At 30.4% G+C, this 27,065-nt stretch overlaps 2 protein-coding genes across 3 annotated transcripts; one reads left to right on the forward strand and one right to left on the reverse strand.

Annotated features, from left to right (window-relative positions):
• Nucleotides 1-1,350: 1,350 nt before the first annotated feature.
• LOC111640864 (RAC serine/threonine-protein kinase-like) lies at nucleotides 1,351-2,936 on the reverse strand. The gene is made up of 7 exons (XM_023386937.1): nucleotides 2,846-2,936; nucleotides 2,634-2,770; nucleotides 2,469-2,554; nucleotides 2,315-2,390; nucleotides 2,091-2,228; nucleotides 1,937-2,017; nucleotides 1,351-1,538 (listed from the first exon to the last, which is right to left on the reverse strand). The coding sequence occupies exons 1-7, from the start codon at nucleotides 2,854-2,856 to the stop codon at nucleotides 1,447-1,449; spliced, it is 621 nt and encodes a 206-aa protein (XP_023242705.1). The 5' UTR covers nucleotides 2,857-2,936; the 3' UTR covers nucleotides 1,351-1,446.
• A 2,962-nt stretch (nucleotides 2,937-5,898) lies between these two features.
• On the forward strand, nucleotides 5,899-26,528 carry LOC111640865 (steroid receptor RNA activator 1-like). Of its 2 annotated transcripts, none has more exons than XM_023386940.1 (6): nucleotides 5,899-5,983; nucleotides 6,125-6,280; nucleotides 11,388-11,659; nucleotides 18,216-18,324; nucleotides 20,626-20,696; nucleotides 23,922-26,528. In XM_023386940.1, the coding sequence occupies exons 1-6, from the start codon at nucleotides 5,971-5,973 to the stop codon at nucleotides 24,018-24,020; spliced, it is 720 nt and encodes a 239-aa protein (XP_023242708.1). In that variant the 5' UTR covers nucleotides 5,899-5,970; the 3' UTR covers nucleotides 24,021-26,528. The 2 variants fall into 2 exon arrangements, with proteins under 2 accessions (XP_023242708.1, XP_023242707.1); XM_023386939.1 differs by lacking the exon at nucleotides 23,922-26,528 and adding an exon at nucleotides 23,281-23,672.
• The last annotated feature ends 537 nt before the right edge of the window (nucleotides 26,529-27,065 follow it).

The raw sequence follows: 27,065 nt of genomic DNA on the forward strand, positions 1-27,065 counted from the left end.
ATCAGCAAAAATATTAAAAAATGTAAAACAAAGAGGAGGTTTCCCGACGAGGTCTCTTTCATCGTAAGGCTAAATACAGTTGTCTGTTTTGTTTCGTGAAAAATTCGTCACTGTTGCATGATTGAAAGCTAACTTTATGTAACTTACAAGTAAAAGCAACAAGTTTCACTCTCAATATGTAGCCTATTTGTGACAGGACTCGGAAAATTCGTTACTTGTCAGAACCTGTAATATCTGGAATAATTGTGCTTATGCTGTCTTCATTTTCAACCATGCCCAGTAGCTTCAATAACTGCATTATGCCGGGTTATGCAAATTGGGCAAGGATACAAACGAGTTCAAAGAATGCAAGTATGAAGTTTTTCTTCATAAACGTGATTATTAAAACCAAACGAACTGCCGAATTATCGGCTGTAAGTTCGATGCCGCTATTAAAGCAGCCGAGATAGACAAATCAAGGATACTATACGGCAAAACAAATACTGTAACGCATCACAAAAACGAACTAGAAATCTTCCAGGCTACGTGTGAAAAAAAACACATAACATTCGTCTTCTCTTAAATGCATTAGAAATTCATTCGCACGTTTGGTTGATCCTTGCATCCATGGAGTCATCTGGCAAGGCCAACATTGGGGAACAAATTTTCCGCATATGAAATCCTAGATGAACTTTTAATTATAACGATTTTACTAATTATTGCATACATTAGTAAAATCGTTAAAATAAGTTTTCATTGGCATAAATTTGAGATTTCGTTATTCTGTATAACATTTTAAATAAAATTCATTCGTTTCGATAAAATTTAATTTTCATGAGCATAAAATTAAGCCGTAGAACTGAAATAGCTCTGTGGGTAAACCCCGTGTACTTTGACATATAGACTCGAAAATTCCGCCGGCACCTCACGGATAACGAGAAAGGATTAAGCTGGAAATTTGAGCTTCCTAGATCCTTAATGTGTTTATATGTAAATATTGTAAATATGTCAACAGCTAGCATTTTGACATGATAAATAGTCTTTTCTAAAGGAAAATAATTCCTTCTAGTTTGTCAATGTGAAGACAGTAAGTACCATTTAATTTATAAACAACCGAATAACGTGTATTAATTTTTAAATATCTCTTTTTCAACAGACGTGTTATTGATACAGGATATAACTATTCTTGTATTCTTTCTCCTCGTCTTTATTCGCGTTTGTTCAAACAATTCGCCATACAAACCTACATGATTCTTTTTAATATCCACCATACGATTCGAATGCTTATACAGTAGTGCAATATTCAACACACAAACTACCAAAAACGATTGAACGCAATTAAGTTTAATTCCGAACGATTAATTAAATTATTTAAACATACAATTAAAGTGTAATTAATTATAATTAACAAAATCATATAATAAATATCATTTTGAAAACAATTCTTTTGAATATTTATATATTGAATCAGTCAAGTGTGAACTGATTCGGGTCAAGGGACATCATCAAAAAAATCTGTGTATTCTGATGTCTCCTTCTTGAAGACGTTTGTTCGGATCCTGAAAACACAAGAAATCATAAAAATTAATTACAACGGTTGATTCTGTTTTAATTATATTTTTATCTGTAAACTTTCAAAGTCAACTCGTATTACAGTAAGTTATTCAGCTTCTGATTACTCATTAAAATTTGATTATCACAAACATTGAAATTCAGTATTCAACAGTGTTGATTAAACAAACTGAATTAGTTATTCAAATATTCACCTAATTATTCAGAAAGTGTGTTCAAATGTATTTATGTTATTAAATAAACGCGTTTCTTATTAACTACATAAAATTTATGAAATTCTTGTATCAAACAACATAAATACTAACGTTTAATACTTCGAGATGTAATAAAAAATAATTATGCAAATGGATGTGTCATATAAATACAGTAAATATTATAATCTTACCTTTTGTAGTAGATCCTCGATCATGTCTACGGCAATTCATCGACAGTCCCATAGCATACTGCAACTGAACATTTTGAGCCACTGAAAAGTCACGCTTACATTAATCACATCGTTTCACTTTATCGTTAACAAATTAAAAATAACGATGGCTTACTTTTGGCTATCTCGATAAGTGACGTCGGGTCCGTATTGTTAATATTGTTAATTTTTTTCAAATAAATTTCCATTGGAGTTTGTCCAATTAACATCTGGTGTAATATGATTCCAAATGCCCACCAATCGCAGTAAGCATCTAAACGTAATACATATTAATTACATATGAAACGAATGATAATAATAAACGAAATGATTCGATTAAATTCCAATAGAGCACCTTACCGTACGGTTTCTTGTCAAGAATTTTTGGACAAAGATAGAACAAACTCCCGCAATAGTCTTTGGTATTTCGTTCATACTGACGGAAAGAAACGACAATGTCGTATGTAATGTGTACCTCTAGGAAACTTAGAATATTACAGTATACAATACTTACTGTGCACAGACCGAAATCGATTAACTGTGCTCCTTTGGTTTTATTTAACATGATGTTGCTAGAGCTAATGTCCCGGTGAATTCTTCCTGTCGAAAACAGAAACAAATTCGTCATACAATTTGCATTTGTGAAGAAATGAATAAATAAATATATTTAAAAAATTACCTTTGTTATGAATAAACGTAATGGCCGAAGCCACTTGAGCAGCAAATATTTTGGCTTCGTATTCCTCCAGAAATTCGTTGTACTGTAAATATGTTGTCAAGTCCTGTCCGTCCACGTAGTAGGAGACAAAACAGAAACTAAAGAAAAGAATTATTAGTCTATACAAGCATAAAGTATTGCCAATAAATCGAATGAAAAAGGTTAAAATTTACCTTGTATTCATTTTGAAATAGCTTATTAACGTCACAATATGAGGATGGCTCGATGCGGACGTCCATGCAGTTTTCTCTTTGTTTATCACGCGCCTCTATAAATAAAGACATTTTCTTAATATACATTAAACTAAGAATATTCTGTAGATATTTCTAATTCATGTTCATAAAACATCGCTTAGTGCATCATCAATAATTGAGTAAATTTTGATAAACGTATAATAACATAAATGATGTGTGAATTGATGATTTGTGAAGTCAAGAATAACTTAATAAACAAGTTCTGTTTTTTGACGCTGTATTACAATCGAAAACAAAGCTTAAAGCATACCTGTGCGAGAGAAAAGCGCTTTATCTTGTCGGCTTTCAAACCACTTTCTTATCTGAATTTTTACACCGAGCCAAAAAAAAAACTGTACCGAAATTTCCCTTTCCTATGAAATTTTTTGTTTTTTCAATTTTTGGAATGTTTTTTAAGTCTCCAAATTTTTTCAAAATTTTTTTCCCGCGCGAAAAAATTTTATCGCGATTTCAATTTACCTTCAATGATGCACGATTAACGATTAATTGTTTTTTAATGGGATTTTGATATCAAATTTCATTCATTGTTCTAAAGGTCTAGTGCACGGATTTTACTTTGGTAAAGTTATTTAAAGCTACTTTCTAATATTACAAAGCTGTCTCCCTTTCTCGCGGGGGTCGTCTCTTATAAGGCCGGCTTTGGTAGCTTAGTGACCTCTCTCCTGTCTTCCTCAGATTGGTCATCTTCTATAAGACCACCTCTTTCTCCCTGTTTCTTCCGGAGTGAAAAGCGATAAGCTGCAGCACTCCTCTATCGGCAATGAAATGAAATGAAATGATATTAAAAACGACCTCCAATAGTTTTTTAATTTTTTTAATTAAGTCGGGAGTCGAAAATCGCAATAAAAATTTGAATTTTTTAAAAATATTTAAAAATATACGGCCAACTAGTATTCACCCTACTATAAACCCTTCGCCTTCCGAGATTTCTATGAGAATGTCCCGGGAAATCCAACTCCAGCTGTTCTCAAGGTCATCCAGCTGTGTAAACAATGACTCATCGGCGTAAGATTTCACAGAAAGGCGAGACAAAGGAAAATAAAATTTGAAGCTTTTTCTTCAAAATTAACGCATTTCTTTCGTTTTTTTTCAGTTTTAAGTATTTTTTATGTTTAATTACATTAATATCAAAAATTGCTGGGAACTAAAGCGATTAATTAACCCGATATTTATTCTCCGAAAATCCCTACAGGTATTTTCCGAAGGAAGATTTCTCCCTCCCTTTTCTCTCGCCCCATACCATAGCGAGAAAGCAGTGCAGGTAGTCTTTCCATTGTAATTTAAGGTTACTAAAAGGAATTTTTTAGTCTCTTTATAACTTGTTTCCTTGTATTATACTCGAAAAATGTTCTTATATTTTGCTTTCGAGATAACTGAGATGCAAAAGGAAACTTCTTACAAAGTCTTGATTTAAAATAGTTCATATATACGTGCTGACTGAAAACACGACTTACATTGTAAGTAATATTCTTTTCAGTTTCTTTACAAACATTATCAATGTTGGTCATAATGGAACGATGATAGTGATTAAACTGGATTAAGCGCAAGACTAGTAGAAGCTTCATTTGTGTGTGCTTTATTGATGCTGGAGTCAGATTTCGTAAAATTCAGACATCGTAATCTTTATAGTAAGACTAGCTGCTACGACCCGCTTCGCTGGGTTTTTATTTGTGGGCAAAAAGTAACGATAGTGAAAACTAAGATAATTATATTATAGCCAATCTTATCCGTTTTCACAGAATGCAAGAATTAGGTCCCTCGTTTTCAAACGTTTCCAGAGAATTTTTACATGAGCATAAAAATATGTTCGATTTCCCGCAAAAGCGCAAAAAACCGCTTGTAAATCTTGCATGCCGCTTTATATTAACACTTCCTGGTCCCGATTCTATTTCTGAATGTCTCCTGTTCACGTCCATTCAAACGAACTATTTTCAACGCTTCTGGAACGTTTACGATCGTTCTATAATCGAACCAATATTCGAATTAAATTTGAAANAGGCGTATGCAATCAAACGCGCGTGTATAGATTTTTCTTAAAACGCGCGTTTTACGGGCGTCAGCCGAGCGCTTTGAGATATATGTGCTGCCATGTTACTGTACATTCGATCGCGCGTTTTCGGGTAGAGTGGACGTACATTGGCCGAAATGGAGAACGATCATTTCGATACTGATCTATTTATTGAAGAAATCTAAAAGAGACCAACCATCGTCAAAGGATTTTATAGATATTTTAAAAGAATTAAAAGACTTGGTTTGCTTCATTAAAACATTTTTTATGCTTTGTTCCATTGCATATTTCTTAGCTTTAGTAACCATTTCCTGCGGTTCATTAGTGAGTTTGATCAATCCCAGACCGAGCAATGACGATGGAGATCGCATAGCACCTGGGCCAGTCTGCTCCACCTGAGCAGATCCATTTGTACCATTAAGATCATCAAGGTTTATTTTTTTCTGTGGTGGTTCGTCCATCGAATTTTCTGCACTTCCATCTCCGTTGATCGACGACACTTCGCCATTTTGCAATATGACCGTATTGATTGTTTCCATCATTATTTTATTTAATATAAAATAAAATTTTACTATAAAAACCGCTAATTCTTCATCGGCTCCTTACGACAAAAATGCGTAACCAATCCCTCTATTATCAAATTATATTTAATGGCTTAAAAATTCATTATTTTTAACACAAAATTACATTCATACATCATTAAAACACAGTTATATCTCATTCACTGTTATTTCATCCATACAACTACATCTAGATCTATATTAAACTAGAAAACATGAACATCATATTAATGATTTAATATGACGATCATGTTTCTCAAAATATCAATTAATATCTGATCAAACGGTAATAAATTTCCTGATTTCAATTAATATTTTAAAAATAATTATGATATTTACATAATATCAGAAATATCCACTTTTATCAATACAATAAATTAATGATTTTGAAAATATTTTTCGGGAGATGGCAACTCTTACTTTGAATGGATGGATGACATACGAGGTGCAAGTTCGTTGATGACATATTTGTAAACATGAATCCTTCAGGTTAGAATATCAAAATATGTGTAATTAAACTCTGATATTAAAAGAACTAAGTATAAAAATCTTACTAACGTTGTTATATGTTACTTATTTGACTCCACGAACAGAAATATTTCATTTTAAAAGAATTTTTTCTCTTTTTAGATAATAATAATCAATATTGGAATGATCCTCCTCAGTTTGCATATTCTGGACAAACAATGTCATCTTCTATGCCTAAAAGATTATTAAATAAATATGCGCCTTATCCAGAAATGACTGGAAAATCAAATGATACTCCTCCTCCCATAAAACTCTTAGGTAAGTATATTAAACAATTAGGCATATTATATATTAAACAATTGAAATCAATATAATTTAATAATGAATTTCAGAGTATCATTATTTACATGCAAAAATTGAATTGAATGATTCATTTCTAACTTGAGTATATTTCGATCAAACTCACATGTTGTATTCATCGCTACACACATACTACTGAAAGCACCACCTGTCACTTATGCTGTATTGCATCTACGGCATATATTTCACCTGATCGGCATTTGGGACTTGATTTCTAAATAGGTACTGTACAGTGGACCAGGACTTATAACCCCTTTCACTCTGTAATTTTTAAGCCAGCTTAACTAAATTGGCTTAAGGTATGAACTATGAATGAAACCGACTTGATGTTAAACCAATTTAACAACCGACAACCAGCTTGACTTAAATCGCTTTAAGCTTTCCCCGAGGTTGGCCACAAATTTAGAAAAAAAATGAATGGCGGAAACAGATGTCGATAAAGAAAAATATTGCGTTAAAAATAAATTTGCCAGGACGAATTCACAAATAGAAAAATTTAGAAAAAATAAATTTCCTTTGGACTATACATCTAAATTTTTCTATTTGTGAATTTGTCCTGGCAAATTTATTTTTAATGTATTTATTTATGTAATAATTATATTGGCCACCGCTAGAGGACTGTTTTAACTTATTTACATTGGATGGCGAACATGTAGCCTCAAATAAAAGGTCGGTATCGCCGTGAATTTGTTATTGCCTCTACAAAGCGTGTGAAAGGACAGATGAAGATGGACTCAGTTTTATGTATAGTCCAAAGGAAATTTATTTTTTCTAAATTTTTCTAAAAATATTGCGTATTTGAGTAAATATATGCTGCTTTAANCGAACATGTAGCCTCAAATAAAAGGTCGGTATCGCCGTGAATTTGTTATTGCCTCTACAAAGCGTGTGAAAGGACAGATGAAGATGGACTCAGTTTTATGTATAGTCCAAAGGAAATTTATTTTTTCTAAATTTTTCTAAAAATATTGCGTATTTGAGTAAATATATGCTGCTTTAATTTAAATATTTTGAATAACAGAAGCATAGACTTTGGATTATATATTGTTTTTATAATTGATATAACAAAATTAATGTTTTGTTACCAACAACAATAATAATGTTGGATAAAATATCTATCTGAAGGAATTATTTAAAATTGGTATTTTAATCTGAAATTATGCAAAATAAATTAGTTTGCAACAATTTATTAAAAACAAACAAAATTTATTTAAAATGTAACATAATGTATAATTGCTAGAAGGGTGTGAAATAAGTCACTTAACATTTCTCAATGTAAACAAGTAGTAAACCTTTAGCAGTAATTTTACTTAATTTATTCCAGTTTAACTATTAAGCCAGCTTAAAAATTACCATGTGAAAGGGATATTAGAGCAGTAGATTTTGTGAGGCAGAAAAAATTTAATTAAAACATAACGTACCATGTGCATTAACCATACTGTTTAGTAAAATGTATTGTTTTCATACTTAAAAAAGTGTACTAAGTTTTGATATATTTTCTTATAATACTCCGTAATTAAAGTCCAAGTTAATGTCAGAAGAATTTACATTTACATCATCTCTCTCTCAGAAAAGACAGTACAGTACTCTGGAAATTTCTAGCCAGTGGCTTTAGTGACAAAACAGTTAAATTGGGCTCTGTTGGTGCTACCTAGGCTGTGTACCTTAGTAACCAGATATCTGAGTTATCTAAAAGGTTTTAATTGTTTTATCTTTAATATAATGAAAGCTGCATAACAGACATTTTTCATTTACTTCAGAAGAAAGAAAAATGGATTAAGAACAAGTTGCAGTTAGACTTCCTCCTTAATTTTAACATTAACCACCTACTATATAAAATTGAAAGTCCCAATGCTTTCACATTTAAATTTGATTTCCGATCATTCACCTGATGACAATGATATGTTAATTGTCAAAAGTGCTTGTGTTTACAAATAAAATCTTATACACTGGTGTTTATATTTTGTTTAAATTGTGTTTTACAATAATGAGTAACATTTTATATTCATCGAATGACCAAAATTCATTATATCCATTGGGCCATAACTTGACCAATTAAATATCTACTCTATATGTGAAGTAACCTATAAAAAGATACTTTAATTAAGCAAGGAAATTATTATTTATTTACTTTTGAGTGCATCATATTCTACAGACTAACAGGAATATATAAGAGGGTGTTTATAGCCATGTGTTGCCAGACATTACTAGGAGTATTTGGTATTGAAACTTAAAAATTGACAATTTTGATTGCATTTATATTGAGTTATTTTGTTCTATAGTAAAATTTACTTTTCAGACTTTAGGTACTGTACAGACTGCATTGCTTATAAAATACTTCACCTAAAATTTTTTAAATTCTTTGGTTTTGAGGGTTTGTATGCTCCCTCCACCACCAAATATGCCATTGATTGTAATTAGGATGTTTACAAAACAAAATTTTCTCCTTGTTTTGATGATCAGTGAAACCATTTTGATTTTCATAATAATGTTTTGCTTGCTTGATAGCAAAGAAATATGTTTTTAAACAAGTTTGAATTTGAAAAATTGTTTAAATTTAGTAAAAGCTACGCATATTCTTTTTGTTTTAATTAATAGAACATTTATTAAATTATGTGAAACAATTAAAGATATAAGTGGATGAGGATGTTATGTTATAAAATCAAAATTTTGAGTAAATTGACATTCAAATTTTTATTTAATTATTTCAGTGTAAATATACTCAAGATTGTGTTGCAGTGGTTATTACAGGTTGTACAACTTGTCAGTAAATATCAAAATGCATTTTGTCCAGATTTTGAATAATTGTAACATAACACCTTCATCTATTCATGTCTTCAATTTTATGTTTTGTTTTTAAGCATTATGTAATTTAGTAAAAGATTTTTGAAACTACATTGTGATATCATATTTCTTCCAATGCCAAGGAAGTTGAAACTGCCCAATATCTGCTAGGAGCACTGTTATGTTGTGAGAATAAAGGAGCTTGACAGCATATTAACTTACATTTATGATACTATGCCAGAATAAAAATTTAAAGTCAGTTGAATGCCATGGAGGGCTGTATATGCATAATTGTTTCCAGTTGGTACAGCACTTAGTTATATCCTCTAAATTAATTGGTCTGGAAGTGAAGATTTGATGAAGATCTAAGTAGCATAAATTGGCAACACAACTGCACAGTAAGCAGGAATCGCAGTTTCAAATCCTGTTAAAATAATCCAGAAAAAAATTATCAAATTAAAATTAATTAATTTAATTCTAATTATTAAATTTAATATAAGATGGCAACTTCATTATCTATGATTAGTCCAAATTACTTTTACATGTTAATGAAGTTATGATTAAATGAATTCACTGTTATCATTTAATTTATAATTTGGACTTAGTTTACTGTGTAATTTTCTATTTGTACTATGTTATAAAATTTACCAGGATATTCAGTAGACACACACAACACACAAAGGTCACAACTTTTCTATTCATTTGGTCCACTATCATTCAGTGTGAATGTAGAAAACAACAGCCAAATTTTTAATGTAATAAGACTACTACTGAGAAAGCATGAATCCACAAATATAAATCCTGTCAATATGGAAACTTGATTTCATCAGATGAACTCAAAATGAATGTTAGCGTTATAGATGTTCCCACAAACTTTAATGTATTATATGAATTTCTTATTTTACAGACAATTTATAATTTAAATTTTATATTAACAATTGAAATAGCTTTGGTTTTTAATGAAGATTAATTCTTAGATCAAAAAATGCATTCATAAGATTTTTTTATAACAAGCTATATTATACAAATATCTTACAAAAGAAATAATTCTAAATAAGATACATATCATAAATAAAAAGCATTTTATTGTCTATATTACTTTTTATTATTTACACCAGTGTTTTTCAACCTTCTTGAATACGTGACCCCTTTACAAGTTAAAAAATTCTGGTGACCCCCCCATGGCCATATTAAAACTATGTCAGTGATTTTAAAAACTACTGTATGTATTTAATTTTCTTTCTGTTGAGATTTAAATATCGATAAAAAAAAACCAATTGTACTGTAAAATAAACAGGCACAGCCTTCTCACTGAAATTGTAGTTTTTTTTTATTGTAATGTAGGACCTACAAACACTTGTCTTTTTCTTTTACCTGTGACCCCCCTGAGGGTCGCGACCCACAGATTGAAACACTGATTTACACTATTATATGTTTCTATAAATTTAAACTTTCTTTTTCGATTCTAACTCATTTGAATTTTGATGGAACAGTTAATAATGAATGTTAACCAATGGTTTTATACTATAGATATTGACTGATTTGATCTGATGTTGAGACAGATAAGTTTCAAGAAAGTTTAATAAAATAAAAAACTAGACTCCTTACTTCTTAGCATTTTAAATTGCTTAATCTATAATGGAGTCGAAAAGGGATGAAGATAGAAATAGAAAATGATACACAGAAAAATAAAGAATATAATCTGCAAAATATCTTCAAATTATATTTAATATAAATCAAACCTAATCTGAAGATGTTTCAAATAATAAAAGTGAAAGTAAATAATCCAAAAATTAATTAAGATGTAATTTTAATTGTATCTTTAATAAAAATGTGAATAAAATACTGTTGAATATCATAAGTATAAGAATATAAATTTTAATATAGGATTGAATAAATGCTTACAGAAAAAATAATTTTAATCATGGATAAGATTTAATTAGAATTATTTTAAATACTAAAATGTATTGTTTTCATACTTAAAAAAGTGTACTAAGTTTTGATATATTTTCTTATAATACTCCGTAATTAAAGTCCAAGTTAATGTCAGAAGAATTTACATTTACATCATCTCTCTCTCAGAAAAGACAGTACAGTACTCTGGAAATTTCTAGCCAGTGGCTTTAGTGNAATAATTTTAATCATGGATAAGATTTAATTAGAATTATTTTAAATACAATATGTGAATAGATGTGTAGATTAAAATTATGATTTATTTCAACAAAATTACATAATTCTTTCTGGAGAAATTAGATTTTATTTATCTTCTTTTATTTTTTAGGTACTCTGCTGCCAGTTTCAGTTAATACACCAGATTCTAACCCATCAGAAGCATCTCCTCAGCAGAATGTTGTTGTTTTACCTCCAACAGCTGACAATTCTGTTCCACCTCCACAACCACTTTCCACTGATGGTTTTTCTAATCTGATTAATTCCACTACTCAACAAACAACAGATCATGAAGAGGATGAAATGAAGTCAGATGATGATATGAATACGCTTGTACTAAATACATTTGAAAAACTACTAGAAATATGCTCAGAACATATGCAGGTAAAATATTTTAAAATAAGTAGATAACTGTATCTTACTTCCTCAATTCTATGATGCATTAAGTTTTATTTAGATTAAGATTTTTTTATAGAGAAAATTATTTAGTTTTATTAAATTCTGCTAAGTAACAATAAGTTGGAATAATCAAGAGAAACAAATATGTATAAAAAAAATTACTAGATAGTTATCGTTAACCTCACAACATTTGAAGGAAAAGATGAAGAGGATGACCATCATTTCCTCTTTTCAACTAGTGTCAAGTGACAGTTGTTTCCTTATTCACATTACATGAATATACATACATAATTTATTTTAGATGAGAGAGAAGGAATAATAAAAATGACCAAATTTGTCTCCCATTACATCAACTTCCTCTAGAATAAACCATGGTTGGTTAGAAAAAAAAATTAAAAAAAGAGAGTGATGAGAAAGACACAGAAGAGAATCAACACCAGAGGAGACAGTCAGCATGCAGAGAGATAGAGAGAAAGGGAAGGCAGAAGCAACAACTTTTTTCCTGTTAATTTGTGAGCAAATTTTGGGTTATTCTCCCCAGTTAGGCACCCATTAAGATTTAACAGTACCTAAATAGACTAATTTTCAAGGATAGACTCTGTATTATCTAAATATAAGTATAATGTCATGCTTGTTTTCAAATAAATTTTTTGGAACACTGTCTGACTATCATGGCTGTTGGCCTGAATTTTCTGCTATCTTGTGATTTGACTCATTTTTGTTTTTTCTTGGAAAATGACAGAATTTCCACCTCAGAAAAAGAAAACTTTTTTGCTGTTATCTCAAGACAGATCTCCACGAAATGTAAGAAAATGAATCAGAAGCAAACAGAATGTCTGGTGAGTCAACAGAACAGCTGATCTTGTCTTATATAAGTGCCAAAAAGGAGATTAACGTACAAGAAGGAATTTGACTTGTTGAAATTACAAGGTTCTTCAACTAGTAAATTACAAATTTTTTTAGAGCATTTAGATAGAATGCAAGCATGAATTGAAAATTTAGACACTTCTTTGGTAGAACTTGAATCCAGGCTCTCTATCCTTGAAACTGATAGAGAAAAAAGTTGCTAAAAGTAATAAATCAATTACAGAAATTGATGCAACATGTAATAATTTGCATGAAAAAATAATGAGGTTAGAAGATAAAGAAAGAAATAATATTGTAATCTCAGGTATAGAGGATAAGGATAAAATGGACGATAGCTTTTTTAAGGTTCAGAAACTCTTCAACGATAACTTAAAAGTTACAGATGTGAACATAAGTGTGCTTCTAGAATTGGAAAATTTAAACCAAATGGAAAAAGATTATTTGTGAGTTGATTGGTTTTGAAGATAAATTAAAAGTGTATAAAAATGTTAATGAATATATTTAAACCTTTTAAGTTGCTAATGATGACTACTTAACAAATACAAGAACTATAAGAAACAAATTAAGGCTTTATGATAAAGAAATGTATTCAAAAGGAACTAGGAATGTTAAATTACAATATAACAGATTAATTATAGGTGATAAGACATTTGTGTGTAATTACAAAGGTGAAATTATCCAGCCAGATGAAGAACAATCTTTTTTAGCAATATAGTTTACAATGATAAATAGTATGATGATAAAAAGGATAAGGATTATGAATATAAAGTTTTGTACTTGGATGATAATGATAATATAAAACCTTTATAATATTGCAGGCTTAAATAATAAATATTTCTTTCCTAACTTTTGGAATATGATATACGGAATGGATGTGTTCTGTCTGGTAGAAACATGGCATACATCTCGCAATTGATTCAATGTTTTCTAATGACTATAAATTTATCATCAGGTAACATATAGATGTGAGGGTCCTGGAAGACCCAGTGGCGGATTAATTGTTGGTTTTAGAGTAGATTCAGTCTCTGGAGTTAAACTGATATGTTGAAACTGATGAGTTCAGTCCTCATTTGTGCTGATTTTACAGCTTGATAATGACAACTTAACCAATATCCAGCTATTAGTGTCATATATTCTGCCTAAAAATAATTATGATGATGATTTCAAGAATATTTTGTTGCTTATAGAAAACTACTTGCTACATGGAACTAACTTGGTTTTATGCACAGATTTTAATGCTAGAATAGAACACCTTGATTATTTGTCATTTTTTACTGGCAATCGACAAATTGTCTTGAGAGTTTTGAAGGATTCCACTGTTAATAATAGAGAGAACATCTCTATCATTTTTGTGAATATAACTGTCTTGTGTGTTTAATTAAGAAAGTGAAAAAATTAAATACGGATGAATGTTACGTTTCACATAAAAATTATTTAAAAGAATATAAATTATTTTATCAAAAGCAAAAACAGTCTTATTTTTGAAACTTAAATAGCAGATTGCTGACATGCAATAACTCTAAAATATTTTGGCAAATAATTATTTTAAATGTAAAAGTTCAATGGGTAATTCAAGAATTCTTTTGGAAAGATGGTTCAATTATTATGCTACTAAATTCGCTAAAGAGCATTCTTTACTTATTAATGATGAACAATTGTCTATGGATGTGTATAAAGTGTTGCTAATAGAAATTGAATGTTTTACAGATTTTACACTAGAGAAGTTAAAAGGAGCTATTAACCATTTTTAATCTGGTATCTATCATGGAATTAATTTTATTAGAACAGAATATTTAAAGTGTTTTTCAGAAAATTTTTTCTTACAACATTGGAGGTTTTTAACTCTATTAAAGGAAATTCTACTTTCTTGGAAAAATGGATTGAATCTCCGATTATACCAATATATAAAATAGGCGATGTGTATGACCCCAAAAATTATTGGCCCATATCTTTGGTTTCTGTAATCGATAAACTGTTTACATCTTTTTAATTTTAGACTTTCGCTGGATGATGAAATTTTCTTTAACAAAATGTTTACATCTTTATTAAATAAAAGATCAGATGATTGGATTATTTGATATTTTGTGTCGGGAGCAAGCAGGTTTTCCATCTGGCCGATCGTGTCAGGATAAAATATTTGTATTAAATGCATTGGTACAGTTAAACTTGCAGAAAAAGAGAGGAAAACTTTATGCTGTTTTTGTAGACTTTCAATCTGCTTTTCATACCATTAATCATAAAGTTTTATGTCTCTATCAGAAAGAATGAGTATGAATATACAGTTTCTTGGCCTTATAATTGATATATACACCAAAGCCATTGCAAGAGTAAAGATTTTAGCCAAAATGACTGATTCATTTGGTATTGACATTGGAGTTTTGCAGGGTGAGATTCTGAGCCCACTGCTTTTTAATTTATTTGTTAATGCTTTGATGGTTAAAGCATTAACTTGTTAAATCTGACCTACCTGAGATTTCTCTCTCTGATCAAGTTGAGTTACATGTACTAATGTATACTGACAACACTGTAATTCTTGCTGATACTCCATAAATGTTACAAAAGAAAATCACAATTTTAGAGGAATTCTGTTATGACTATGGATTAACTATAAAGGTTTCAAAAGGAAAAGTGATGGTGTTCAAGAAGAGTGATAGACTATCATCCAAAGAGAGATGGTCTTTTAATAATCAGCCTGTACAAGTTGTTTCAAATTATATATACCTGGGAATATTATTTTTGTTGACAGTTTTTACAGCTAAAAATTGCAGTATTCGTAAGGCTAAAATGATACTAGGTTCTATGTGGCCTATTCTTTCAAAAACTAAAATTAATTCTTCTCATATTTATATTAAGTTATTTCACTCAATGATTTCATCTGTACTGCTTTATGCTGCTCCTGTATCTTCGATCATAGACTTACTTGGAAGAGTCACATTGCCCACATCACAAATAGGACTAACCTCATTTTCAATAACCTTTTACATGCTGTCAGGTACAGCTGGGGACTTGTGCACAAGGCTATGAATAGCATATATGATTGTGTGTTTGTGCCTATTATAAGTTATGCATCTTATGTGTGTGGTGAGGCAGCACTCCACTCACAATCACCGTAAGCTCAGAATAGCTCAACACTTTGCGCTTCTGCGCATGACCAGATCCTACATTACTGTTTCGAATGCTGTGCTTCCTGTTTTAGCAGGAAAACTTCTTATCCTTCAGCAGACTCAATATTGCACTGGCAGGTTTGTCCTTACCCGAGGTAAATGTATTACTATCACAGATTACTCGCTCTATGCTTCTTGTTATGAGGTTAGTAGATCCTTTGCTGAATTGCCGCACCCTGCTTTCAGAAGAGAGCTTGGATCTTGTGATTGTACATCTGTTATAGAGGTCTACATGGATGGGTCAAAGACCAAACAAGGCACTGCCAGCATTTTTGTGGTGTATATCAGCAATGAAGAAATGCACCATGACGTCTTTCTCTTGCACCCGGAGTGCTCGGTGTTCCAGACGGAGATGTTTGCTGTTTTTAAAGCAACTGACTTTTGTAAAGCAAACTTTTACAGTTGTGACATTTCTATCTTCACTGACAGCTATGCTACTGTTCAGGTGTTGACAAACAAAGACAGCCTTCACCCTAACACAAGGGATATCTTCATTTTAGCTGATCAGTCCAGCAACAAGTACATCAATTGGATCAGGGGACACTGTGGCATTCTGGGTATCATTGTACCATAGAGTGGCAAAGGGAATGGGATCGTTTACCACAACAACATATCTCTTGTCAATTTAGTCCAGATATTGCAAGACACCTTACATGGAAGTGGTTTCATCCACAACACCAGATCTCGCAGATGATAACCGAACGTGGACGACTTAATGTATACTTGAACTGTTTTCATCACAGTGACATGAATTACTGCCCAATTTGTGATGCGCAGGATGGGGTGAGACATTATCTGCTGTTCTGCCCAATGTTGGAAGATATCAGACACACACTTAAACTGCAAATGGAAGACGACAACCATAACTGGCTATGTGAACTTGAATTACTAATATTCAGCAAAAGTTACTTCAATCTTTTTAACATCATGACCAAACTTTCACATCAATAGGACTCTAATACATTAAGTATGGTACACCTTATTTTTATCTTCTTTGTACATATGCAATATTTTGCTTTGTTTTTGTTTAATAGTTCTTTGATGTCATGTGTCGTTTGGCATGTGTCGACTATGTAAACCCTATACATTCTTCTGACTGTGCCCAGCGGTGTCAGGTGAATAGTTTGTCTGGATGTTCTGTCTGCTTCTGTATGTGCTTACCATGATTAAACTTCTTCAAAGATTTAAGGCAAGAACAATTTCCATTTTATGTTATACCATAAAATTCCAGCTTATATGTTGTGATTGGAATTTGGTGTTTCTAGAATATCAGTATTAATAATAAAAGCAATAGTTTCTTTTTGGATTAGACTGTTGAAACTATAAAATAACAGCTATGTTAAAGTAGCATATAACAAACTGTATAAATTATGTTTAATGACAGATAATTATATGTATAACTGGACATTGGCATTGAAAAGTCTGTTAGATTGATATGGTTTCTCATTTCTATTGTTGTCTCAAGATCTTTATTTTATCAAAAGTTATGAAACATTAATTATAATTGTGTGTTGCAAACAGAGCATACAAGAAGATTGGTCTTTAGAAAAGAACAGGCATATTCAATTATATCTTATTTTTAAAACAACTTATATGTGAGGATTATTTGTCTACGAACATAAATTATCATGTAAAATAGATCTCAGTTTTGATGGCCCCCTAACCCCACAGTAGCCTGCCTACCTATGCTAAGTCTATGCAAACCATCAACTAAGAAGATGAACCACACTCAGAAATTTCTGGCTACATTCCTGGTGAGAATTATTCATATAGACATAACTAGTGAAAATTTTGTGAATCCAATAGAAACTAATGTGATTTTGAAAGTTGTATATTCATATGGAATTAATTTTTCTGAAGAACATCAGTGTCTTACACACAATCTATATATAATGGTAAATATTAAAATAATATATTTCATACAATGAATACAGTGTGGAATTCCAGATTTCGTTAATCCCCGTCTCAGAAGTATGAAAGATAGACATAATGAAATTTTGGCCATCCAGATCAGGCCTGGTCCCATTTAAGCTGGATAAATGGGTTCCACTCTAATTCAGAAATAGTATTAAATTAGAACTGACTTTTAATTTAAAAAATATATGAGATGAATGTATTAGATTGGGGGTGGGTAAACATGTGGCATGTGTATCCAAAGTAGCACATTGGGATAAATTATCTGTCACACAACATACTCATATAATTTTGTTTATATTTACTGTTAAATTTCAATTTATCTCAATTTCTGGTTTTAAATTCAGTTTAATATATCACCATTGTTTACTCAATCAGCTTTACATGTATTTTAATTAAAGCATATTCATTTCATTACTTTAAAAAGTATTGTTTGAAGTCTAAAACTTTGGTGCACACAAACATTTTTAAAGATAATTATGCTTACTAAATGGCATGCAGATTCAAAATGTCTGCCATATCTGTATTATATAAATCCTAATAATAATAAAATTATTACATTTGTTATATTTAGAAATTGCAAATTTATTTTTTAGGAAAAGAAAGTTAATGAAGTAAAAAGACGCCTCAATATTCTTTCGGAATGTTGGAAAGATGAAAAATTAAGTAACACTATTAAGCAGAAGTTATACAAACTTGTAACAGGTAAATACTAATCTACATAAAAGGAATATTTTTTTAAAATTAAAGTTATTTAATGAAATAAATACAGTATTGTAATATATATTATAATCAGATTTCATTAGATATTTAATAACGATTTTATACTCAATTCAGACTAGACTGGTTAAAGTAATTAAGAATTAAATTAATGGAGTTGGTTGACATTTTCAAACAAAAACAAACAAGTTTAACTTTTAATATACTTTAGATTTAGTGATGTTTTAAGGTACTGTACTTTATGTATGTAAAACAGTGGGCATTGGAGCATGACATCACATTCCACCAGAAAAGTCCAGCTATTATTAAAAGCTGGAAAGACACCAGCTCAATTAGATTATTGGAGCAATGCTTGTATATATCATGCTAAAAGATCTCCAATGTCACAGAATCCAGGACTACCATCCACTTCTTCTGGAATCTCAGTTATCTGATAGATAAATTACTTTCTAAATGTGCATAGTGGTTAGATCATGCAGATTTAGGAGAGACTAAATTATACATCCATATACAGTCGACCCCCCTATAAGATCATAGATACGTTCCATTCTTTAGGAATCCGATTTCTTACAAGTCCTTGCAATCACAGCCCGACACGTGTCAAGTTTACGGACTACGGCTGATTGAAAGGTTTTCTTCCATAAAATTAATCGATTCTAGACTAATCCGACTCAACATTTCCAAAATACGTATATATTTTTTGGGAATAATCCGTATAAACTATGCTATAAACAAAAAATTGTAGGATTACTTACTGAGTGTGCGCTATTCGATATTGCCATTGCTAAAGCTTGCTTTCGTCGCGGAACAGCTCAGCAAATAGCGGCCGATTTCTAACAACTTATTTTTCTGCGAAAACTTTGTTGAACTTTGGAGACATCATTAATATAAATAATTTTAATCTCCGTTGAATAAGAAATGTTTTTTTTCACAAGAAATGTATAAAATTACAGTACTGTATTAGACTTACGGTACCTATTTACATACTGTACAGACGATAGTTAGTGTAAAATCTTTGTAGCATGGTGCCACGCTAGACGGCGGAAATTATATATTTAATTATAATAAAGTTACAATAAGTTAATATATAATTATATGTACAGTACCTAATTTATATATAATTTATATAATACTGTCCAGACGATAGAAATCTCTCCGTAGCATGGTGCTACGGATGGCAGGAAAGTAGTTCGGCTGCCCGATGACGTTTTACGTAATTATAGGAGTTTTTTTACCTTTTTTTTATGGATACCGTCACAATTTTTTCGCAGTTTTATAGGAATCGTAATTATAGGGGAGTCGACTGTATATAGTTTAGTCTCACCTAGTGTCACATTATAGGTTAAAATGAATATAAAACAAATAAAAAATACATCATAATTTTGAAATAAAGTTCTCTGTTATTAAATTCTATCAGGCATTTTTGAAATTGGTTTAATCTTATATAGCTGTAATTGAAGGTTTTGTTTTTTGTATGTAGATGGAAACTGATGTTCCACACTTAGATTGAAAACATTTTGAAAAAATTCATTTTTTTCCTGAACTAAGTATTTTTGGATATATTACAGTCTAAAATTATATTTATTAAGCTGCTCCAATTTGTTTACATTTGGAATATTGTTGCCAGAGTTTATGTTAAATATAGACCCCAAGCAATAATCTACAGTAGCATGTTCTCAAATTTATTTATCTATTTTTTTTTAAAATACCAAATATGCCTGCCAAAATTGTGCACTAAATGTTTAATAAAATTGCTCTGAGAGTCAATGTAATAGTTCATATGTTAAAAAGCAAAAGAAAACGAGTAACAACTTTTAAAAATAATTCATTCATTTTATCATTGATTACATAAGCGATTTTGATGTTTGGATTATTAATCACATATTTTCATATTTAACCTATCAACAGGGGACTAGTCAGGTATAGTTCTATCCCAAAGTAATGGAGAATAAATGTGGAAAATTTTTAAAGTATTTTTCAGTGCGTTTTTTCTCATTACCATTTCAGAAAAAGATTTTGTAAACAGTTATGTCTAGTAAAGAAAAGTCTTTTTTTATTGTTACGTAATTCATTTTTTAAGTGAATTTTTTTTGGCGGTAGTTTTTGGCAATATCCCCAAAAGAATTTAAGGGATATATCCGTCCTTCACCACTGCCACACGATTGCCCTGGACAGATATATCCGTCCTTCACTGCTGAGTGGTTAATATAATAAACTAAAAATAATTATTTTAAATGTGAATGTTACAAATACATATTTTAAAAATTATTTTGCTTATTTTCTCAGCAATATTAAAGAAAAAATATGACGTAGCCGACAGTATACATCTCAGCTTAATGATGGATCATTTCAGTGAGGTAATTTATTATTTTATAAAATTAATTTACAGAAATATTTATAATGAAGTATTTTGCTTAAATTTCAAATTTGTTTTATTTAAGTTACTGCAGAATTTTCAAAATAAACAAGACATTGAAATGACAGTACATTAGAATCAAGAAAACACTGTTAGTCCATGGGTTGCCAAAGTGGTTGATATAACATTATTGAGGGGTTGATTGAAAAATTGAAACAAATATTATTATGTTTTTGAATATTGTTTCTATGAATTTAATAGTACAGCTACCCAGCAACATATAAAATGGCTACGGATCAAGTCACACAGGACAGACGGAAATTGCAGAGTCCGTGCTCTGGTTCTTACTTACATAGTACATGCCCAGCATTCGTAAGCTGGGCATGTACTATGTAAGTACATTGGGTGTAATGCAGTACGTTAATGTTATTAGCACCTCTATAGCCATTTCAAAGCCACTGTTTGTTTAATTTTAGTATTTCACATATATACAATAAATGTAAAAAATGTAAAATTAAAAGAAATGTATTAAAATAGTAAGAGCTTCTTTTTTGGTGGGGGTTGATGTGAGATTTTGAAAAGTTGTAGGGGTTTGACGATCAAAAAAGTTTGGCAACCCCTAGTCTAGTCTAATAAGGCACCACTGTATTTTTGAGATGTCAAAACCTGAAATGAAATGCATGCACTTTATCACTAAACTTGCAAAATCAGTTAAAATTATCTACAATCAATGTTTTAAGAGATTTCATGTTGACAGGCACCAACAAAATTTTTCAAATACATAATATCTCATAGAGCTACATTTGGGAATTCCCTCATACAAAAGCTCAGAAATATCATAGTCTTATCAATATATCATAATCTTACATTGATAGCTATAAGTATTCAGTAATTATCAAGTCTTAATTTTTAAGAAAACCCATTTTATAAATAATCTCTAAATATCTAAAAAAGTTTGTTTTGAGATATTTTATCATGTGAGTGCATCAATATAATTCAGTATTATTTCTGTTTATACTCAATTGTTTTACAAATTTTTTTCCTTTCTAGAAAAGAAAAAAAAAACATTTGTAACTAAGAAAAATGAATGAAATATTAGTGGCAAATGATCTCTCTTAAATGGGGAATTAAAATTTGAAATATTTAAGAAGTTTTACAAGTTTAAAATTTACAATATTTAGAAATTATAGGGTTCCTACATACCTAGAAAGTTGGGGATTTTCATTAGTGTTTGGAAAAAGTCAGGAAAATCTGTCTGCTTAGCTGTCCTGTTCATTTTGTTTGCAGAATATGGCTGACCAAGTGTAGCCATCTGCAAACAGCAAGAAGTAATGCTGCAACCTTTATTATGAAAATAGCAGAATTCGTTTTTCTATCGAAACATTTTTAGTATTAGAGGACATCACTAGATAAATTTTAAAAAAGACAGAATTGTTTTTGTGTCTTATGTGCATAACTGCTAAACTCCGGGGATCAAACAGTCCCTAATGTGAGCCACCAGGGAGGTTGGGAATTCCTCTCCTTTCCAGCAGTTAGTCTGTGACCTACTTTCTTGTCTAGAAGGGCAGTAATGTTTGGTTACACGCTACGCGAGTGGAAGAGAGTCAGAGGGGTCGTTGACAAGACATTGGCAAAGTCGAGTAAAGTCACCATTTAAAAACAAAACGAGTTTATTACAAAGCATCTACGGAAAAATTTACAAACCTAATTACTCTAAGTTCCGTTATAACAACCTATCCTGCTACTGCACAGATGGCAGAGAGAGAGAGAGAGAGTTTACAAATATGTGTTCATATCTCTTTGCATATATCAGTGGGATATTCTTCCATAATATCATCCAAATGGATTCGTGGTGTAGGTCTGCGATGGGGAAGACAATGTCAGACTTTGACGTTTCGACTCACGATCAGCGATTCTCCCCCGAGAGGGGAAGAAGGATGGCTTTTATACCTTTTGTGGTGGGAAAATTAGTCAAGTGATCAATTGTTTTAGCAGGTGTGGGGTTAAAGGTGGTGATAGAATGGCAATAATATAACAAATTTTGCCTGTAAGGAATAAATTTATTTTATAAAATTAACTAAATTTTGAATCTCACACTAATATACTGCCAAGTCAATTGTCATTTTAAAATTTTAAACATTTTGGAGATTTTAAAAATGCTTTATTGTGAATTTGAGAGAATAACCTACAATATTCTTGATAATGTAACATCGATTAAAATTTTTCCAAAATATTTTAACCCTTCTGTTTATTTCTATTAAACATAAAAGTGCAGGAAATTAAGTTAGGTAACAAATATCACTGATTTTGGTGAATTTAGGGCTTAAAAACTGCCAAAATTGATCATACCAGTAGTAATACTGTACTATGTTATAGTTTGAATATCAACTAGGTAGCCTTAATGGGGGGAAAAACACTATTTTTAAATTTAACTTATTGTTAAAATTATATTGCTGTTTAAAAACAGTTAAAACCAATCTTTCAACAAAAAAGGTTAAAATTACATGTTTCTAAGTCAAGAGTTTATCTTTTTTAAACACAGTATAATACTGTTTGTTGATTTTATGCTACCTTGTGTTTATTAGATTTACATACAAATGAAACGTGAGCTTTTTTATTTGTTCATTACATTGAAGTTGTGTGGATCCTCTCAAACATTTTTCTACAGGATATATATACTATACTTTTTGGCACAGTCTTTGAAACATATCAACTGTGTAAAAAAGAGGGATAGATGTAAGTAAAATGCTGTTTTATTATGTCGATATTCCATACTGTAAGAAATGCGAGTTCAGGGAATTTGGTCAAAATTGGTCATTCAAAATAAAAATTTGAGTAGTAACCTTGAGTATATCTTGCCTTATTTTATATTAATTATCATCTCTAGCTAAAACAAATAATTCACAAATCTCTTTTGAATAATTAGATTTGATTACAAAGTGTTTTAAATTGTTAATTATTCGTTTAAATATTTTGGTTACATTACAAAGTGACAGTTTAAAATCTTAAACTGTCACTAGTACTCATTTTCTTCATTTTGTATGTTTATAAAAATATAATAATTTCTAAACCATTTGAATTTACCCATTAGTTCTATGATTTATTACCACATCAAAACATGCTTAACAGTGTTTACTTGTAAATAATTTACTTAAAACATAAGTTCATTTCCCAGCTGTTTAGCAGTGGTTTAGATTTTCTCAATCATTTTACATATTTCCATCAGGTTGGAACTTGGATGGTCGGCGTCAAACATCTACTACACGAAGCTAAAGAGAGAAATATTTTTATTACGGATGGTGCTCAAGATGATGATAAGTTATGATTTAAAACGTGTATTATAAATAACGAGTGAGTAATAATAGATCTGTAGTTTTGTTAATGCGATAAAAATCATTTGCCAACATTAGAAGTTTCTTTGTAAATACAAAATTTATATTTTAATTACGGAGCATAAAAGCAGCTTCCCGGGAGTGGCTCGATATTTTTATAAATTAATATTTTGTGTGAATAATTTTTTATATTTTGTGTGCACAAATGCAATAGATATTGAGATTAATTCAAAGACTAACGTGTGTATGTGTACTGTATATGTATTGTTGGTTCCAAAAAATTAATTACAATTCCACTGATGCGACTGAGAAAGACATTTTATGTAGATAAAACTTTCAGATAGTTTTAAGCCATTAAGATTGTTATGCTTGCTAGTTCAATTTAACAATAATTCTTGTTAATGTATTTGACAACTTTTTAACACTTAACAAACTATAATAGAAAAATTCTGTGTAAAAAGAAAGTATTTAGAATAATTTTTCTATTATAGTTTGTTACTTTCTTTTTACACAGAAATTATAGTACTGTACTGTTTAATAACACATTTGTACAGGTTGGCCCACTTGCAACCACAGAATCTAATTACATATAATCTGTACTTAGGAATCATAATTGACTTCATGTATTGAAATTTGGAAAAAATAATGTTTTTCTGGAACCAAAAATATATATCTGCAGTTGTGTAAGCTGAACTCTATTTTTTTTTTTTAAATTAATTTTGTAGAGCAAACTATACATGCTTTACAGTTTGTGCAATCAATATGCAATCATTTATATTAATTTGAGAAATTATGAATTTCTTTTGGTATACAATTTTTCCTGTTTCTTCTATAAAACATACATTTAAGATGAAGAATCAATATGCAAGTGAAATCTTAAATATTTTAACATCTAAAGAGAGAATGGCACAATGTTAGGGTCACTGATTTTGTCAAGCTCTGAGGCTATGGTGCTTTATGCAATTTTCTTGTTTAATTTTGAGTAGTGCACCTTATTGATTGGCACATGTCAGTCATTGGGGACATGCCACCTCACTGAATTTGCCCAAAATCTCATGCTGTCCTCTTGTTGGCTATCTGATAATGTTAAAAAAAAAAGTTTTGCTGCTTAAAAAGAACTTTCAAAGAATTAGACTATATTCTTGTGTCTTAATTTGTAAACCAAAACTTTTTGGTACAATATTCTGTTCCGAATTTCAATTGTCTGAACTTGCAGCAAGTATTTGTAACATTATGCTTCAAAAATATATATATATATATACTTAATGGATGACCAAGGAGGATACTACAAGAATGGTTTAAATCTATTGTTAAAATATGTTCTGAAGTGAGATATAAAGATGATAATGTAGAATGTAAGTTGTTTCGTTATCTAAAGTTAATATTAAATTAGCCCTGGCTCTTAAAAATAATTAAAGTGGTAGATTCTATTAATAAAATCAGTCACAAAAAAGAGATTTAAAGACAAAATTATCATCTAATGTACTGTATAATTTCATGTCTAGTCCCAGACCTCAAAGTGTTAAATACAGCAGTTTGGAGGAGTAAAAAATTAGCCAGAATTGTGTAAATTTGCACACTAAGTCATGCTCTTCTATGAAAATGGTGTATGGGTTAGTAATAAAATAAATCTGGTGATTCTGTACTATTAACTGTAGTAGCAAAGAGAGGTTGATGAAAGCTACAGGAATCCTCAAAGGGGTTGGTGGTCAATAAAGATAATTTGATCCAGACTCTAGGAAGAAATCGATCCGACCGTATTGATTATTTGCTATGTCAAAGTGGAATCTTAATTATCAAATGATACCGATTGGCGATAATTTTATGGGTAAATGAACTGTCAGATTTACAGAATATAATTATGAAATTGGCAATTTTTGGTGTTTTCTTATTGTTAACTTTATGTCTTAAAATACAAATTAATGTACCCACAAACACAGACTGAATTCTTTTAAATCAAATTTTAGCAAGAGAAAAAATTATGTTGAGAAATTAATTCTAATCTAATAAATAGTTTAATAAGACCTTGGGGCAAGAACACACAAGGGTGATTTTTCAGAAACTTGAAAAAGAGTTAAATGTTAAAGTTTCAAATTTTTTCATTTAAACTGTTTCTAAGAGCCAATAATCTATTATTACATTTTGGAGAGATGACAGCAAAGATAAAACAAATATTGTAACTCACAGTTGCCAAGTATGATCTACAGTTTGTAGGACACAAAACCAAAAACTTCAGAGTTAATTTTCTATGTATTGTGGCAAACTGCATGATATATATATACGTCTGTAAACAGTTATTATTATGTCAGTCTTTTGGATGCATGTGGAACAACAAATGTGAGTTATGATATTGTTTGTAGTTGTAAAAGCTGGTAGGCTTGTTTATAAGTGTTGACACATGTTGGATGACAGAACTGTTTCTCGGATTGTTCATAAGCAATGTCAAACTATTTATTGTATGACATACTTTATAAATAAAAGAAAGTATTATTTTCATATTATTAAATATTATTTAATAATGACATTTGATAATTTTTTTATGACAGACTACATAAGAAATAAAAAATTTCAATTCATTTTATTATTTAAAATGATGCCAAACTGTATAAACATTTACAAAATGTAAAAATAACACAGCATGTACGTAATACATTCATAATAAATATGAGATTTTCCATTCAGATGTGGCTGGAAACTTATCACAATTGAGATAATGGAAATTCTCGACTTCATGTTTATAAAACGCAAGTCTCAAAATTGGCACAGGGAAGGTTTACAATATAAGATGCCTAGCTTATTGCACATTACTATTTAAAACTTTTGATCCAACCATACGATATTATATCTTACATTAAAAAAAAAAAAAAGATATTCAGTCGATCAGAGATTAATATGAGACATCCACCACAATTATGTCCCTTCAAGGGGTTGGTCAGTCGGCACGTACAACTCGAACCCATGCCATTTGTATATTACAAAAGTGTAGACAAGGACTTAAATCTGGACCTCCTTGGTGCCGTAGACCAACCTGACCTGCG

Source organism: Centruroides sculpturatus, unplaced genomic scaffold (genome assembly GCF_000671375.1).
Source record: "Centruroides sculpturatus isolate CEXI.00-Female unplaced genomic scaffold, Cexi_2.0 scaffold1375, whole genome shotgun sequence".
Classification (NCBI taxonomy): domain Eukaryota; kingdom Metazoa; phylum Arthropoda; class Arachnida; order Scorpiones; family Buthidae; genus Centruroides; species Centruroides sculpturatus.